Source organism: Sorex araneus, chromosome 3, assembly GCF_027595985.1.
Source record: "Sorex araneus isolate mSorAra2 chromosome 3, mSorAra2.pri, whole genome shotgun sequence".
Lineage (NCBI taxonomy): Eukaryota > Metazoa > Chordata > Mammalia > Eulipotyphla > Soricidae > Sorex > Sorex araneus.
Genome location: NC_073304.1, coordinates 22,383,156 through 22,398,998, shown reverse-complemented (window position 1 = coordinate 22,398,998; position 15,843 = coordinate 22,383,156). Strand labels below are relative to the sequence as shown.

At 39.4% G+C, this 15,843-nt stretch overlaps 1 protein-coding gene across 19 annotated transcripts in view; it reads left to right on the top strand.

The window, feature by feature from the left end:
* NRXN3 (neurexin 3) overlaps positions 1-15,843 on the top strand; it is a 1,748,572-nt gene that overhangs the window by 865,075 nt on the left and 867,654 nt on the right. For 9 of the 19 annotated variants that reach the window (XM_055133153.1, XM_055133152.1, XM_055133142.1 and 6 more), the window contains one exon: positions 4,077-4,103. The exons of the other annotated variants lie outside the window; for them this stretch is intronic. In XM_055133153.1, the coding sequence (XP_054989128.1) occupies positions 4,077-4,103 (27 nt within the window). The remainder of the gene's footprint in view (positions 1-4,076; positions 4,104-15,843) is intronic. 19 annotated transcript variants of the gene reach the window in all.

Genomic DNA, 15,843 nt, shown 5'->3' with positions numbered 1-15,843 from the left:
ACTTGTACTTGTGTCTTAATCCATGGGGAAGTACAAATCAGAGACTTTTGAATGTCGCCTTTAGTAAAATGGTCCTTGGTCACTAATCTCTATGGAAATATTTAAAGCAAGCCCAGCTGGGTAGGAATAGGATGCCTAATGCTATGTTGAGGGAAGGGTAACTAAATTTCTCAGTACTTCCTAGCTCTCCCGTAGCTTTAGGTAGTTCCTTTGTAGAGTGCAATGCAATAGCATGGACTTTGATTATAGAAATGCCTACATTTAAGTCCAGGTTATATCTCTTAATAGCAAGTTATTTATTCCTGCTGAAATCTATCATCCTACCAAACATTTTCCAACCAAACAATAAAAGCTTCCTTGGAAAGTAATATACATAAATCAGAGGTATATAATATATATACACATACACATATACACGGACTGGAGCGATAGCACAGCGGGTAGGGTACTTGCCTTGCACACGGCCGACCTGGGTTCGATTCCTCTGTTCCTCTCGGAGAGCCCAGCAAGCTACCGAGAGTATCCCGCCCGCCTGGCAGAGCCTGGCAAGCTACCTGTGGTGTATTCGATATGCCAAAAACAGTAACAGCAAGTGTCACAATGGAGACATTACTGGTGCCCACTCGAGCAAATCGATGAACAATGGGACGACAGTGCTACAGTGCTACATATATACACATATTTAAGTAATATATGTAAAATCATTTACATGCATAGTATGCACTCACTAATTGCTAGGGATATTTTATAAATATTATCTCATATGGCATATACATGATAACACTGTATGCGAACTCACACATCACACTAAATGATGCTCAGCCTCTTTCAGCTCTTTCTGTAGATGACCTACACTGTTCTTAAGATTAACTGAATTTTACATGACTTGAATCTTTTTTTTTTTAAGCCAACGTGTTCTTTGTAATAAAAATAATCCAGCAGAGGGCAGCAGTGAACACTTTCAGATTTTCCTCGGGATCCAGGGCAAGTGGCCAAGGAAATTCTAAACTACCATGCAAGGCTAAGAGGGTGTTTCTCCAGTGGTTAGGGTCGATGCATTTTTCCCTCTGTTTGAGCCTCATGATTCTTTGTGCACTGTATTGTGTTTTCTTGTATTTCACATGAATCTACCACACCAGACCTGTTCATTCATTTCCTGAGCATTCAACTTCATTTATCATCCTGTTCTTCTACAGCCTTCATCTGAGTTCTCTCTCCACCTCTAAAGTATATTTTTAGAAAACTTCCCATCTGCTTCATTGGCTGATGTGTAGTATGGAAGTCATTTTCCTGTGTCTAAGAGTCACTTTCCCATATGGCACTATACAATATGATTGATTGATGGTCCCCATAACCAACTATAGTTTCCTTTGACCAGAAATATTTCTTAAATCCTATTGGCCAAACTTGGTGTGTTTTTACAAGAAGACACAAAGTTAGGCATCACCAAAAACTTAAAGTAACCACTTTTCTTTTTACTCCTGGAAATTTGCAATTTCATGACTGCAGACATTTTGTCTCCCAGGCTGACTCTAAGTTCTTTCCAGTGTTAATGGAAATTCCGAGGTAGATACACCATTGGGGAAAACTTGAACCTCTAAGTTTAGAATTAACCTGAACCTCTTAACCTAGATGACTGTGGAGACGTAGGAATCAAACTTATCATTTAAAGATAAATGAAAATATAATCATGTTTAAAAATGTTTATGAATCACACAACACATATTAAATATTTCTATCCAGACATCAGTTCTTTAGATTTAAAAGTTTCAGGATAGATCTATGAATTCTACAGTTAAGTAGAAGGTGGATCTCAAGTAATTTTTACTTTAAAAGGACATTTAAAACTGGTATAAAGTAACAAAGTTAATTTAAATGCTGTGTTTTATTGACTTTAACCCAAGAAAGTCAAAATATTATCATTTTACCATGCAATATATTACAACTATTATCGACACTTTACATTTCTTTTACCACGTTTAGTCTTCTTTCAGCACCCATCTCATTTCAAAATAAGCACACATAAGTGCTCAGCAATCAAGTGTGTGTTATTATATGAAAGGATGGCTTGGTCGAAAATAAAAATCAGGGTATGAAGAAATCAAGTTGCAATGTTGGATTAAAAGGAAATCTAAACTAACTTTTTATAAAAGTGGATTAAACATATAGCAGAACGATTGGAATAGACCCCACTTAAGAGAACTTTAAAAGGAGCAGCGAGCGCATTAGCACAAGAAAATTACCCATCCAATTGGACAAAATACTCCCGGACCTACAGCACTATGTGTAGTTTGGCATGACTCACCACATGCATTATGGAGGGTTCCATCCTTGCTCTGAGTATGGGTGATTGTTCAGAGCCGGATATTGGGACTTGATGGCTCCACCATCTCTATCTATGACAAGTCCCATGGGCCTAATAGCACTGCACTCTATTGCCATGGAGATAATGATGATGGTTCTCCAGGAGCACTAAGATGCCAGGTTGGGTGGGAGGAAGTAGAAGATGAGTGCCCAGGAAAGGAGGTTCTTGTTTATTGTACACAGATGACCTGGATAATTAGTGTAAGTAACCAGGAAAAATAGTCCAAAAAGTGGACTAAGACATAAATTACTGCCATCGGAAGTTTGCTACGTTGTGAATAAGCCCTTGTAAGAGATCCCAGAAGCTTTTAGAGTACTGAGGAACATGACGGGAAGGGAAATTTAAAGCACGCGACCTTAGGAAGATTACAGAAGGTGTTACTCTTATTCTGCCTCTCCAAAGTCCACACTAGAAGGGATTATAATAAGGACTTTGAATATTAGATTACAACGAAATTAGTGGAAATAGATCACATTTCTTGATCATTTCTATGTATAGAACAGTAAACCCTTATTACTGATACCAGGATCTCTTTACCATGGCCAATATGTTTAATCTTTACATTTCTGGAAAACTGAGGTCAAGATTGATCATACTGTCCCTGTGAAAGTCACAGAGAATGCCACTTAGCTTTTCTAAGTTGTAGCATATGACTTCCCTGTTAAATATTACCTAAAAGAATCCAAAGCTTCAATTAGAAAGATATTAACCCATTACACTTTCTTTCAATTGCTTATAGAAGAAATTTTTTAAAAAATCTTGAATCAGGTTTGAATTTTGTCTCTAATAGATGCAGCAAGTATAATTTAGAAATTAAGTGCAATTTTTGTATGACCTTGCCAGCACATCACTTTGAATGGCAGTCTCTCTATAAGGACTAGGAACATTTTAAATAAAGTGTGATTCAGTAGTTGTATGGAAAATCTCTCTCTCTTTCTCTCTCTCTCTCTCTCTCTCTCTCTCTCTCTCTCTCTCTCTTGAGGGTAGCTTTGCTGCAGAGAGCAAGGCATGAACTGGCAAGAAGTGCAATTCTACTACTGCAGTTAACATACATCTTAGAAAAACACACAGGCAGCATGACTAAATATCAGGGTATGGCGTGATGTCATGCTGCCCATAGCCCTTCCTTCCTATGTTTTTTTAAAATAAATTGACCTCTTTGATTTTTCCCCAAACCACCTTGATACTAATCAATGCCCAGTGTTAGTGCCAAGTTCCTTGGTGGCATGTTTAGAAGGTTCCAAGAAGTACTCCCGAGCGAAACTTCCATGCCAAACACCTCAAGCTTTCCAAAGTCACTCTGTGGGCTCTGTCTGACTCTACCTGTGTCTTTCAGTCTGGCCACACCTGCCTCTGATTTGGGGATATTTCTCCTGACGGATGGAAAATTCATGTTTCTGGACCATCTGCCTTGGGGTTGGCTGTGTGTGGGCGTGGGGAGGCTCTTGTGACCATCGCTTGTGCTTTGTCCAGTCCAGTGTTCCCTGTTGCTGTGCTGCTGACGTGGCTCTGACGAGGCCTGCTCTTCCCTGTTCTGCGCGTTCCTGTCTGTGCTGTGTCTGGAAGCCCTCTAGAGCATCCCCCTTGTCTGTTGGAGTGATGTTGGTGATGCTGACTGTGTTTTCATTTTTGTACTGTTTACCCCGGTTTACTCGACCTCTACTAACCTCTGGTTATTGTTTTCGCCTTTTCTGTTCTTTTGCTAACAAAGTTGCGTTGACCAAAGCTGACCTGCAAGGTAGAGAAGGTTCTTGTTCACATTCTCCCCTTGGACTGAAAGATGTCCTGTGTCACCCTTGCTATCTTTTCTCCAGAGACCTTCAAGCTGTCGCTCCTTTTGGACAGCAGCAGTTGTGGGGAGGGGGCTGAACCACGTGTTCTTCCAAAATGGTGGCAGAAAACCCAGGTCAATCTATGAAAAATAGTCCCCATGGCAAGACTAGGGATGGACCATGGCTCATTTTGTTTGTGGAAACTGAAGAAGTGGCTGGAGCACATCTTTTACTGTGACTATCCAAAAATGTGCCCATATAACTTAGGGAGATGGTTAACATCTCACGCAGATGCTCCGAAGGGGTTCTCTCCTTTAACTGACTCACTCTAGGTATACAGCAGCTCTGGGAAGCTAGGAAAGGAAAAAAAAAACTAGTTGAGTTCTTAGTTTTTCTGGATCATAGCATCATTCTTAACGCAGGACATTTGAGTGCTTGGGCCTTATTAAAAAGAATGCATTTTCAGTTACACTACTTAAAAGAATTCATGTTCAGGCATTTGGGAGACATGAATATTATTAAAATCTTCTAGAGATTCATGTTTCCTATTTAGGGTTTTTCCTGAGTGAAAAGAAAAGAAAAGTTCCCTTGGGAATGAAAAGAAGGAGCTGGCAGATTCATCCTGAACTCCTCGAATGCCTGCATGTTAGATGGCAGTGAACAAGTACTGCAGAAACTGCTTCTGTACCACTCACAGAGGCACCTTTTAATACTAATAATGGTGGGCTGGAGTGATAGCACAGCGGGTAGGGCATTTGCCTTGCACGCGGCTGACGTGGTTTTGATTCCCAGCATCCCATATGGTCCCCTGAGCACTGTTAGGGGTAATTTCTGAGTGTAGAGCCAGGAGTGACCCCTGTGCATGGCTGGGTGTGACCCTCCCCCCAAAACAGCAGAAATAAATAAATAAGTTAGTAATGGTCCACTGATCCTCTTGGATCAACTAAATACTTTGGCTCAGACTAGCAAGTCAAAAGCAAGATTTAAAATATCTTTGAAGGGCTGGATAGCCCAATGGGTAGGTTACTTGCCTTGAACATGACTGACCCAGGTTCAATTCCTGGCACTAGTGCACTAAGCCCTGGCAGTAGTGAATTCTGAGCATAAAATCAGGTATAATCCATGAGCACTGCTGACTGTGACCCCCAAACAAGAAGACATTTATTTATATATATGTATATATATGTATATGTATATATATAAAATATATATATATGTTTTGAGTTGATATTTGAGCCTCATATGGCCTCTGAGTTGGTAATCAATAAATTTTTAGAAATAATTAAAACAACTGTATATTTTATTAAAATATAGTTTTATCCTAAAATATAATTTGATATGACTTACTTACTAGAGCTCACTTAGGCAACCATTACAATAGTCTATTTCTTAGGAATACAATTTTCTAATAAGACCTCTCTCTATTTTACTTAACTCTTTTTGCTTTATCCCCTCTGAGCAGAATGATATATATGCCAATAAATAATAAAATTTAATAAAAAGAACACCATCAGGCTGGTACTCAGAAGTCTGAGGAAGCTAAATGCAGTAGCCTCCAATTTTAAAGTATAGTTGGACCATTTTAGTAATACTAAAGACTGTGTTCATATATGATTCTGTTGTCAAAATAGTTCTGTTCTTTATATCTCTCCATGGAGAGGAGGGAGAAGAGGACAAAGTCTGATCTTAGCAAAAGACAATCTAAGTGGCCAAAACTCTATGACTAGATTCACAAGATAAAACTAGATACTACATCTCCTCCTAGACATTATTGTCTTTCATAGTAAAAACCGAAGGATTTTAAGTTCTAGAACCAGAACCTAGAGCACGACTTCTTACATTGGGCCTCATACAGAGAAAAATGACCGTCTCACCAGTGCCCATCCAAAGGAAAGCAATTTGCAGGGATCATTCAAAGAGCTGATGAATTATGCATTATTAATTAAAAACCAAAATATACACAATTTTGTTTGGAGTACAGATTTGGTGATTAATAGTTTGTAGTCATTATAGAAGTAGTTTAAAAATCATTATGACTTTTTAAGTTATTGATGCTAGCGCTTACCATGAGTAGGATTCTTGCCTGGCACATGGCCAGTTGTGGTTTGATCCCTGGCGCCCCTTATGCTCCTCTGAACTTTCCCAGGAATTATAAATGTGTGTAGAATCAGGAATAAGCCTTGAGTACAGTTCAGAGTGGCCCCAAAACAATTTTTTTTTAAGTTGCGTCTCCTTTAACACAGAATCTTTGCCACTCTGTAATGGGATATGACAGTCTGCAAAAAGTTATTATTCTTTGTCCCTACTTTTTTTTTTTTTGCTTTTTGGGTCACACCTGGCGATGCACAGGGGTTAATCCTGGCTCTGCACTCAGGAATTACCCCTGGCCGTGCTCAGGGGACCATATGGGATGCTGGGATTTGAACCCGGGTCGGCCGCGTGCAAGGCAAACGCCCTACCCGCTGTGCTATCTCTCCAGCCCCTTGTCCCTACTTTTTACTCTGCCTCCATAAACTCTGGCAAAGCCCTTTAGGAGTCAAGTATCTTCTATTCCTCTTTCTAGCTTTCTTAGCTACAGCTTGGGGGCACAAAATGGTAAATAGTACTAATTCCCCTTCAGTATGAAGAGCAGCAAAAACAGATGATGAATGGAGAATAGTTTGTGAAGTTGCCTAAAAGTTTTAGAGAATGTGGCATTCAGCAGAAAATAACACAAGGTCTAGGAAGTGGTATGAATCTGGTTGACATAAAAATAATTCAAATGTAAGTGTGAAGGTTTAATGTGTTGTTAGTGGGGAGGTTATTTATGTTCTTAATTTCTCCAGTGATTGAGCTGGATTTGTTTTGGGGAATCGGGGGGATTCAGAGGTTTTAGAGGCTTATTAGCTCTGTTCAGGGATCACTCCTGGCCGTGCTGGGGACCTAATGGTATTGCTGTAATTTTTCAGGAGCTTATATAAATCAGGTATTGAGTTTGGGTATTGGGCGTGCAGTCTCTAATTTTGAAGGAGTCAGTAGGAGCTCAGCTAACAATGACAAGGAAGAGTGAAAAATACAGTTCTAGAACACAGTCACTAGGCCTGGGTGTAGAGGGAGGGGGCTGTGGACCATGCAAGCAATGGTGTCAGGAGTATGCTCAGGGGATGCTTCTTTGGCAGAGTTTGGGCAGAATGTTGCTAGTTTATTTTTGGCAGCTACGCATTGGTAACATGCTGAAGAGTTTGAACAGTCAGGAGATCTATGGGAGTGAGTTTCACTGAAAATCATGTCTGTGTAGATTCACGATCATGATCATGAAATCCCGTTAATCATTGATTTCTCAAGCAGGCTCAGTAACCTCTCCATTTGTCCTTTCCCTGAGATCTTAGAAGTCTCTCTCAACTCAGCCTTCCCAACAATGTCGCACTGGAGGCTCTTTCAGGGTCAGGGGAATGAGATCCAGCTTGTAACTTGTTTTAGCATATGAATACACCATGGGAAACTTGCAAGGCTATCCCATGTGGGCAGGAAACTCTCAGAAGATTGCCAGTTTCTCCCAGAGGGAGAAGTAGGCTACAAGATATTGCGTGGCCACTTTGCGGCTGCACGCTTCTGGGAGCTTGCTTTTAAGTCTCTGGATGTTGGCCGTTGGTGGAATTACACACACCTGGGTTCCTCTGCCAGTACTTTCATGTGTGAGGCCTGTCTGAACATGTGGAGAGGGGTCTCGAGCATGGCTGTAGCTAGGTTCAGGTGGACTTCAGCTGCCGGGAGCTCTGCTCGGGGTGGGGAGGAAGCTGGAGCCCATCCCCGCCAAGGGGCCCTGGGGAAGACAGCCAGGCATGCGGGCAAGAGACTCTCTGCTTGTGTAGATTACACAAAATAAAATGGGGCAGTGGCACAGGTTTCCTGTGGGAGGGCTGTCTAGTGCCCCAAGGACACGAGAAAGGCAGGGTTTCATAGTGGGGAATGATAAGAGAAGCAGGAATAAAATAGAACTTCCTCCTTCTCTCAATATCATCTGAGATTTATTTTTATAAGGAAATCACTGAATCCTACTTGCTTCTTACAATGCTTTGTTTCTGAACTCCAGAGCTCCTACAGGACAGTGGGTAGAGTGGATTTGACTTTCCTTCCCGGCAGAATTGGTAGTTTCCTTCACTGGGGCTTCTTTAGTGTAGCCACCACAGGCTAGGCACTTGGTCTGCTCCTCTCCTTTATGACCGTGACCTGACATAGAGGAGAGTTTTATCCACATTTCATAGGTTTGACACGTTATCTCATTTCATCCTCACAGCACATGAGGTAGTAACATAATCTTCATTTTGTAGATGAGGAAATAGAAGCTCACAGGGTTTTAGTAGCTGGTCCAAGTTCAGAATTCTAGTAAGAGAAAAACTGGATTTAATAGACTGTAAACTTTTCTCTCTGGTATACAAGGAAAAAGCAGAAATATTCCCAAACATATAGACAAATGGCCAGAGAGTATCTGAGAGTGAGCTCAAAGAGGAGTTCATGGTAGATTACTTTCCTGTCAATACTACTACATTTGGTGTTAGATGGTATTTGTATGATTTTATTAAAGCAAATTATTCTAAATTACCTGTCTTTTTGTGAAGTCTGGCTTTTGATCCTCTTCCTACCCCTTTCATAGCCCTGTTTTGGGTTTTTGAGTTTTGAGTCACACCCTGAGGTGCTCAAAGCTTTTTCCTGATGCTGTGCTCAGGGATCACTCCTGGCATTGCTCAAGGGACCAAGTTAGGTGGTAGGTATTGAACCCAGGTTGGCCTTATGTAAGGCAAATCCCCGCCTGCTGTATTACCTCCCCACGTGCCTTCTCTCTTTATAAAATACATCCTTTACTTCAATCTCAACAGGAATGTCATTAATGTTGAAAAAATAACAGAAAATGAAACCTCAGTTATATTTTCTGAAGTGGCATTGACTTTTGAGGACTTGTTTATGACTTTAAGTAGAAGGCCTGATCAAATTGTTTGACTTTTGTGGTCCAGGCATTCCCGAAAATAACTAGGTTGAGAATATATGCTGACAGATGCAAAGTATTCTCTAGGTTTCACAAATCCCCTGTCCTCTCTCCTACAGGAATATTCTTCTACCTCTCCTTAGTCCTGGAAGTGTCCATGGGTACGCAGTCTTACTCATGAAGTTTCAGTCCATTTACCATAAAAGCAGAGTGATGCTAGGGTCGACGCAAACATTGGAATTTTGCAAATTGGTTGGCATCATTTTACGTATAACAACTTGAAATGGGATTGTGGTAGGAGTAAATTACACTAGGAAAATTTATAAATGTTACAGATCAAGTTGTTATCCACCCCCCCACTTCCTTCCTGGGAGTTATGGTTGTTAAATATTTACCAGAACAAAACCCATTACAGGCTATTAAAGATGTCATGAGGGCATCTTGGGTTCAACTCAGTCCCATCATAACTTGCTTTATATGCACTGTTGGAAGAAAAGACTGAAATGACTACAGAGGATTATTCTAAAAATCTCACGTGTTGGATTTCATATTGTTGGGGGTGGGGACGGCAGTTTCTCAGGGAGTGCTCAGGAAACCCAGAGGCATCTCCCAAGGATTCTCAAACAACCAGAGGAGCAGTTCAGTACTAGAGACTGTGATGCCACAATTTGTGTCTTTAAATTATCAGAGACCCCAGATAGTGCTCAGGGGCCTGGATATTACAAGTATTTTTCACCCATTGCCCCAACCAAGTTAAGATTTTTGAGTCTTCATTTGAACAGAGTATACTTCAGTACCTGAATATGATTGTGAAGAGCAACTTTAGTACCTTCTGAGCATTGGCAAGGTGCATTATCTTCCTGCTGTGGAAACATCTGTTCTTGGATCTCCCTGACAATTGTATGAAAGCCTTCAAGACTCTGGTATCTGGCTTTCTTAATCTCTAAATTGGGAAGCAGAGAATTCACTGATCAAAGTCAGTTCTGATGAAGAAACCATTGCTTTCTTACTAAGTTGAGTTGCTTATTAAGTAGAAGCAAGTTGAGTTTCCATCAATTAAAAAATGTCAAATCCTATATAAATGTGATTTTCTGAAGCAGTTAACTTCAGAAAAGCTACTAGAATCCCAAAGTTTCAACATTTTCATTTCTTATCTTATCAGGAGATATGATAGGTTTTACAGAAAGCTGGTAAAGTTTTTTTCATATATCTCCACTTAGGTATATATATACACAAATCATATATGCGTACTCATCTTCCCTTTTCAGTATCTTCCCCTCCTTCCTACCCAATTATCAATCTTTTTATGAGAAAAAATAAATTAGCAAATGTAAAAGCAGAAAGGTTTATACATTTATCAGACTCTGGCAGTTGAGATTCAAGGTGGCAGATAATGGGCTCTTTAGATAGTCCCTAGGCTGCTCATTGAGGCACCTTTTCATGGTGCCGTGTTTTGGTGGGGAAATGGAAAAAACCTTTGGTAGAGTCTGAGCTCTGTCACGATGACGCTTCATATTTATTTGCCATTTAGATTCTAAGCATTGACTAGAGACTCATGCTCTGTGGTTCCAGAAGAATAGTGCTCGACTGCCCTTCTGGCAACGGTGGATTTTAGCAGTAACAAACTAGAGATGGTTGTCCTGGACAGTTCATAAAAAATAATCCCAAATTCAAGCAGAATATTGGGAAATAGATCACAGAGTTACCATCTGAAAAAAATAAAGAAAAAAAGACACAATGTGGTTTTTCCAGTAAGCCAGAAACAGAGATGGGAATTATAAAGCTGAAATACTAACATCATTGACAAGTTTACTTAATCACTTCCTGATTACTTTGCTTCTGGTTCCTCACCTGACTTTGCAGAAAAGTGACACCGTCTTTCCTCAAAATGATATGTGACATTTTCTTCTGATCCGATTGCATAACCAATGCAAAATTATAATAGAGGTTCTCCAAAGAGGTTCCCAATAACAATAGTTTCCCAAAGCCTTAAGTTTTAAGAATTAAGTCTTATTAGAAATAAATTTTCTGAATACATAACTGAAAAGGTATTTGTTGTCATAGGATGTCTGGAATACTAAGTTGTTGGAAGATGTTTTTGAGATAAAATTAAGTGTATAGGATATATTCAACTAGTCCATAGTTTTGTTCATGAAATTACATAGAAATAGATCCTCCTATTAAACTTTAAGTGAAATGGCATTTGAAATTTTTCTTAATTGAAAACTCATTATATGAACCAGAGAGATAGTACAAGGTTGAGGTGTTTTCTTTGTATTTGCAACCACATCTGATCCCTGAACACCAAATAGGGTCCCTATGTACACTGCTGGGAGTGATCCCTGAGCACAGAGCCACAAGTCACCCCTGAAATATTATCAGATATGGATGGCAAACCGACCAACCAACCAAATAAACAAACAAAAACCCTTAAGTCTCCTTATATTAAAATGCCATCTTTGGACCAGAGTGATAGTACAGTAGATAGAGTGTTCGCTTTGCACACAGATAACCCAGGTTTGAGCCCTGGCATCCTGGCATCATGTGGTTCCATGAGCACCTCCAGGAGTAACTTCTGAGCATATATATGTGCCTCTCAGAGAGCCCGGCAAACTACCGAGAGTATCCCGCCCACACGGAAGAGTCTGTGCAAGCTTCCTGTGACATATTTGATATGCCAAATACAGTAACAATAACAGGTCTCATTCCCCTAACCTTAAAAAGAGCCTCCAATCATTGGGAAAAACGAGTAAGGAGAGGCTGCTAAAAATCTCTGGGCTGGAACGAATGGAGACATTACTGGCACCTGCTTGAGTAAATCAATGAACAACGTGATGACAGTGATACAGTGATAAATACATATGTTTACATAAATTTGTGCCCAAGATTTCATATGTTTACATAAATTTGTGCCCAAGATTTCACAGAGATTCTCACTTATGAAAACCCAGATTTATAGAGTTGAGGTCACCACACACACACTTACACACATACACACAAAAAAAATACACATGGTTGCATGCATTTACTCACATGAATGCACACATATTCTCCCTTCTGATAACATCCATCTCTAGAGATGAAGTTACAAACACACACTCACACACACACTCAGAGTTTCTTCTGGTGAACTCACATCTATAGAGATAAGGTAATCAGAAGGTTGTGTTTCACTAAGTTAGATCTGAGATCTCACTCTGCATTCTGCTTATTATAAGTAGGTGCTCATGAAAAAATAATTACTTCACATTTCTGTGATTTAGTTTAGTTTTCTAAATTCTTACCGTCCAATTTGATCAACAATTAGAAAATTATTATGCTTTTGATACTCTGAAGGTTTTTCCATGGGAAAATCATTCTGGTTTTTCCAATTCTTTAATACTTTTTATTATCATTGCTTCAGCATATGTTTATGAAGATGGATTGAATTAATATCTGAAAAGTACTTAGTACAGAATCTGGCACATTATAATACTCTGTAAGTCTGTTGCTTTGTTGTCATTATATTCTCTCTTCAATTTGTATGAGATCATTTTATATCAGTGGCAGTGCAGTTAAAAGCATTGCTGAAGTTTTCCTTTTATATTACAGGGATTTGGGAGTACGATTCTTTAATTTTTCTCACTTTTTTGAGATATTGCAATATATTAAAAATATATAAATTGACATAAAAATAGTCTGTTGAGTATAGGATGTATTTATATAGCTGAAGTAAGGATAGTACTTTATAGTGCAGTCTTAGAAAATTTTAAGGTCTAGTGTTATCATACATTCATTCAGTATACATTTATTCCAGATTATTCCTGGGCACTGGGGATAGAACAGGGAGTTTGTCTAGTGAGGGTAAATAAGTTTAATAGAGGAAATATGTTCTCTTAATTACAATGACCACTACCATCCTTCACAAAGCTTGTTTCCCAGTAGGAAGTTGCTTATGTAAACTGACATCAGTGAATTCTGTACTTTATCAGTAAAGAAAACCACTGGCTTTATGCTGTAAACGTATGAATTTATTGCTTTATTTTGTTTAACTTTCCTTTTCAGTCAGTAATATTTTGAGTCCAAAATATTATCAAAATATCCAAAATCTGAAATCCTTGTTCAGAAATACATAAAAATACATTATATATATGTATATAAGTGTGTATACACACACACACACATATATACGTATGTGAGAGCCTGGCAAACTCCCCATGGCATATTCATATGCCAAAAACAGTAACACCACCCGTGGGTCTTATTCCCCTGACCCTGAAAGAGCCTCCACTGTGGCACCATTGGGAAGGACAAGTAACGAGAGGTTTCTAGAATCTCAGGGCTAGGATGAATGGAGACGTTACTGAGACCGCTCGAGAAAATCAATGATCAATGGGATGATGATGATGATACATATATATATGTATATGATATGATATTTTTGCACTCAAAGAACTCATTCCACTAATAGGATTAGACAGACAAGTAGATAAGTAGAGTTTAATTTAAGGGGCACAGTTTTGGTAGAGGGATCAAACCTCTACTTCTGGCCAACCCTGATTTGATCCTTCGGATCCATGGTCCCCTGATCACTGCTAGATACAGTCCTGGAGTCCACCAAGCACAGCCAGGGTGATGTGGGTAATTCCTGCAGCCCTGCATATTTGAGCAGATTGTCTGGGTTGGCCAAATACAGTCAGAATAGCTCTTGGACCTCTGTCAGAGCTTGGAAGGCTTTTGGCCCTAAAAGAAAGAATTCAATTAAAATTTCAGACCGTATTATTGTTACAATCCACATCAATAGGAATATATGAGAATCAATTTTCTTAAACAGCGCTGTCTGGAAAAAGTACATTTTGAATACGAATTTAAAAGACTAAGAATGGACTCACCCCTTGAAAATATGCAGAATAGCCATTTCCGGCCACAGATGGGTCTAGAGAAAAAAAACCTGGGAGGCAGGCATAGGTATGGGACTGGGACTCTATCTCAGAAGTACAGGGAGGGCTTTAGTCTTCAAGGGTTATCTAGTTTGGCATGACCCACATTCTTTAATGCTTGTGAAACAAATACAGTGGAATTTGAAAATTGCCTCTAATCTTCTTCCTACACAACTCCTGACAACCTTTGACAAATGGGGCAGATTTCTCACTTTGCAGAGCACATGAATTCATAGATTTCGTAAGTAGGAGATAAAGGCAAGTAAGAGGCCTCCAATTCCTTTTAGTTCAACGTGTCTTGAGACACTTTCCCTGCATCTGACATGACACAGTTAATGCCGCAGAGTGAACTTGAAGGGCATATTATATGGTTTCTAACAGAAAGCAGCAGTCAGTCTTTTGGAGATAAATAGTGAGAAAAACAAATGAAACAATTTGAAGATTATTATATAACCAGAAAAGATTGAAATGTAATCCTGTGCTAAATTGGATGTTATATGCAGATAGTAAGTACCATGGCCACTAGAAGTGGACAAATTACTTGAAGTTATTGGAGAATGTATCATATCAGGAAAACATTTGATTTGCTCCTTATTCTAAACACTGTATGATGTTTAAATTTGTCTAGTTAAAGGGAAGGGAAAAGGCATGGAAAAGCCTTTGTTTTCAGATTGGATCAAGATGCCAAGAATCAAAGTATTACCCCCAAAGTTCTGCTGTTAGGCTGCCTTCCAGCAGAAATGTGCTTCTGATTCCTGGGCAAAATTGAATTGCTAGCCCATTGTTTGAGGAGAAGTGTTTGGTCCTCCTCGGATCCCTATGGACTTCTGAGTCACATTTATTCTTTGAAAGGAGTGGTCCTGATTTGCTATTGTTAATGAAACTTGTACTACACAATGTTGAAGTTTAAAACCCACTGAGAACATGACCATGCACCTCCTTTCATCTCCACATGGGGGGAACCCCAGGGTGTAGGGGAGCTGCAGACACCCAGCCGCAGCTGCTGCCCCAGTGTTAGGAATTGTCTGGACTTGTCTTATGTCATAGCCCAAGAGCTTTTTATTGAGTGTGATGGTCTGGGCTGCTTCCACCCTTCATGCATAAATGCAAAATGCTTTGCCACCCAGAAGACCGGCTCTTTGTAGTCAGACCTCAGGGTGGGAACAGAATCCAGAGCACCCAGTATGCTTCCCTTTTAGATTTCTGCCGCTACGTGAGGCTTAGTTTAGCTTGCAAAAGGGACACTTACTACAAGAGGAATATATTTATTCTGCCAAGTGCTTTTTAATATCAAGTGATGCTTAATTGAACGAGTCAAAGGGCTTAGCTCCATGGCCTCTGAGGCTTTTGGGAAATGTAGGATAGTCTCCTGAATATTAAGATATTTCTTGTTAGTTCAGAAAATTACAAAGGTATAGGTTTAGCTTTAACCCTACTTTTATGCAGAGAAGTGAAAATAAATAAAGAAATAAAAGAATGGTTAAGAAGAGGGCTTGGGATGACTTGAGGAGAGATTTTAAATTTTTTTTATTTTTTAAATTTAATTTTTCAATTACATAAAAGCTAAATTTATTTTAAGGAGATATTTTAATGGTTATCTCAGGTCAAAATGAACAGCTATTTAAATGATAAATGATATACATTACCTCAAAAGATTTTAAGAATCCCCCACATATAGGTAGTATGAATTAGTAGGGACATAAATACTTATATATCCCTTGTGTTCAAAACAAAGAAAAACAGGGGCTAGAGCAATAGCACAGAGGGTAGGGTGTTTTCCTTGCATGCAGCTGACCCGGGTTCAATTCCCAGTATTCCATATGG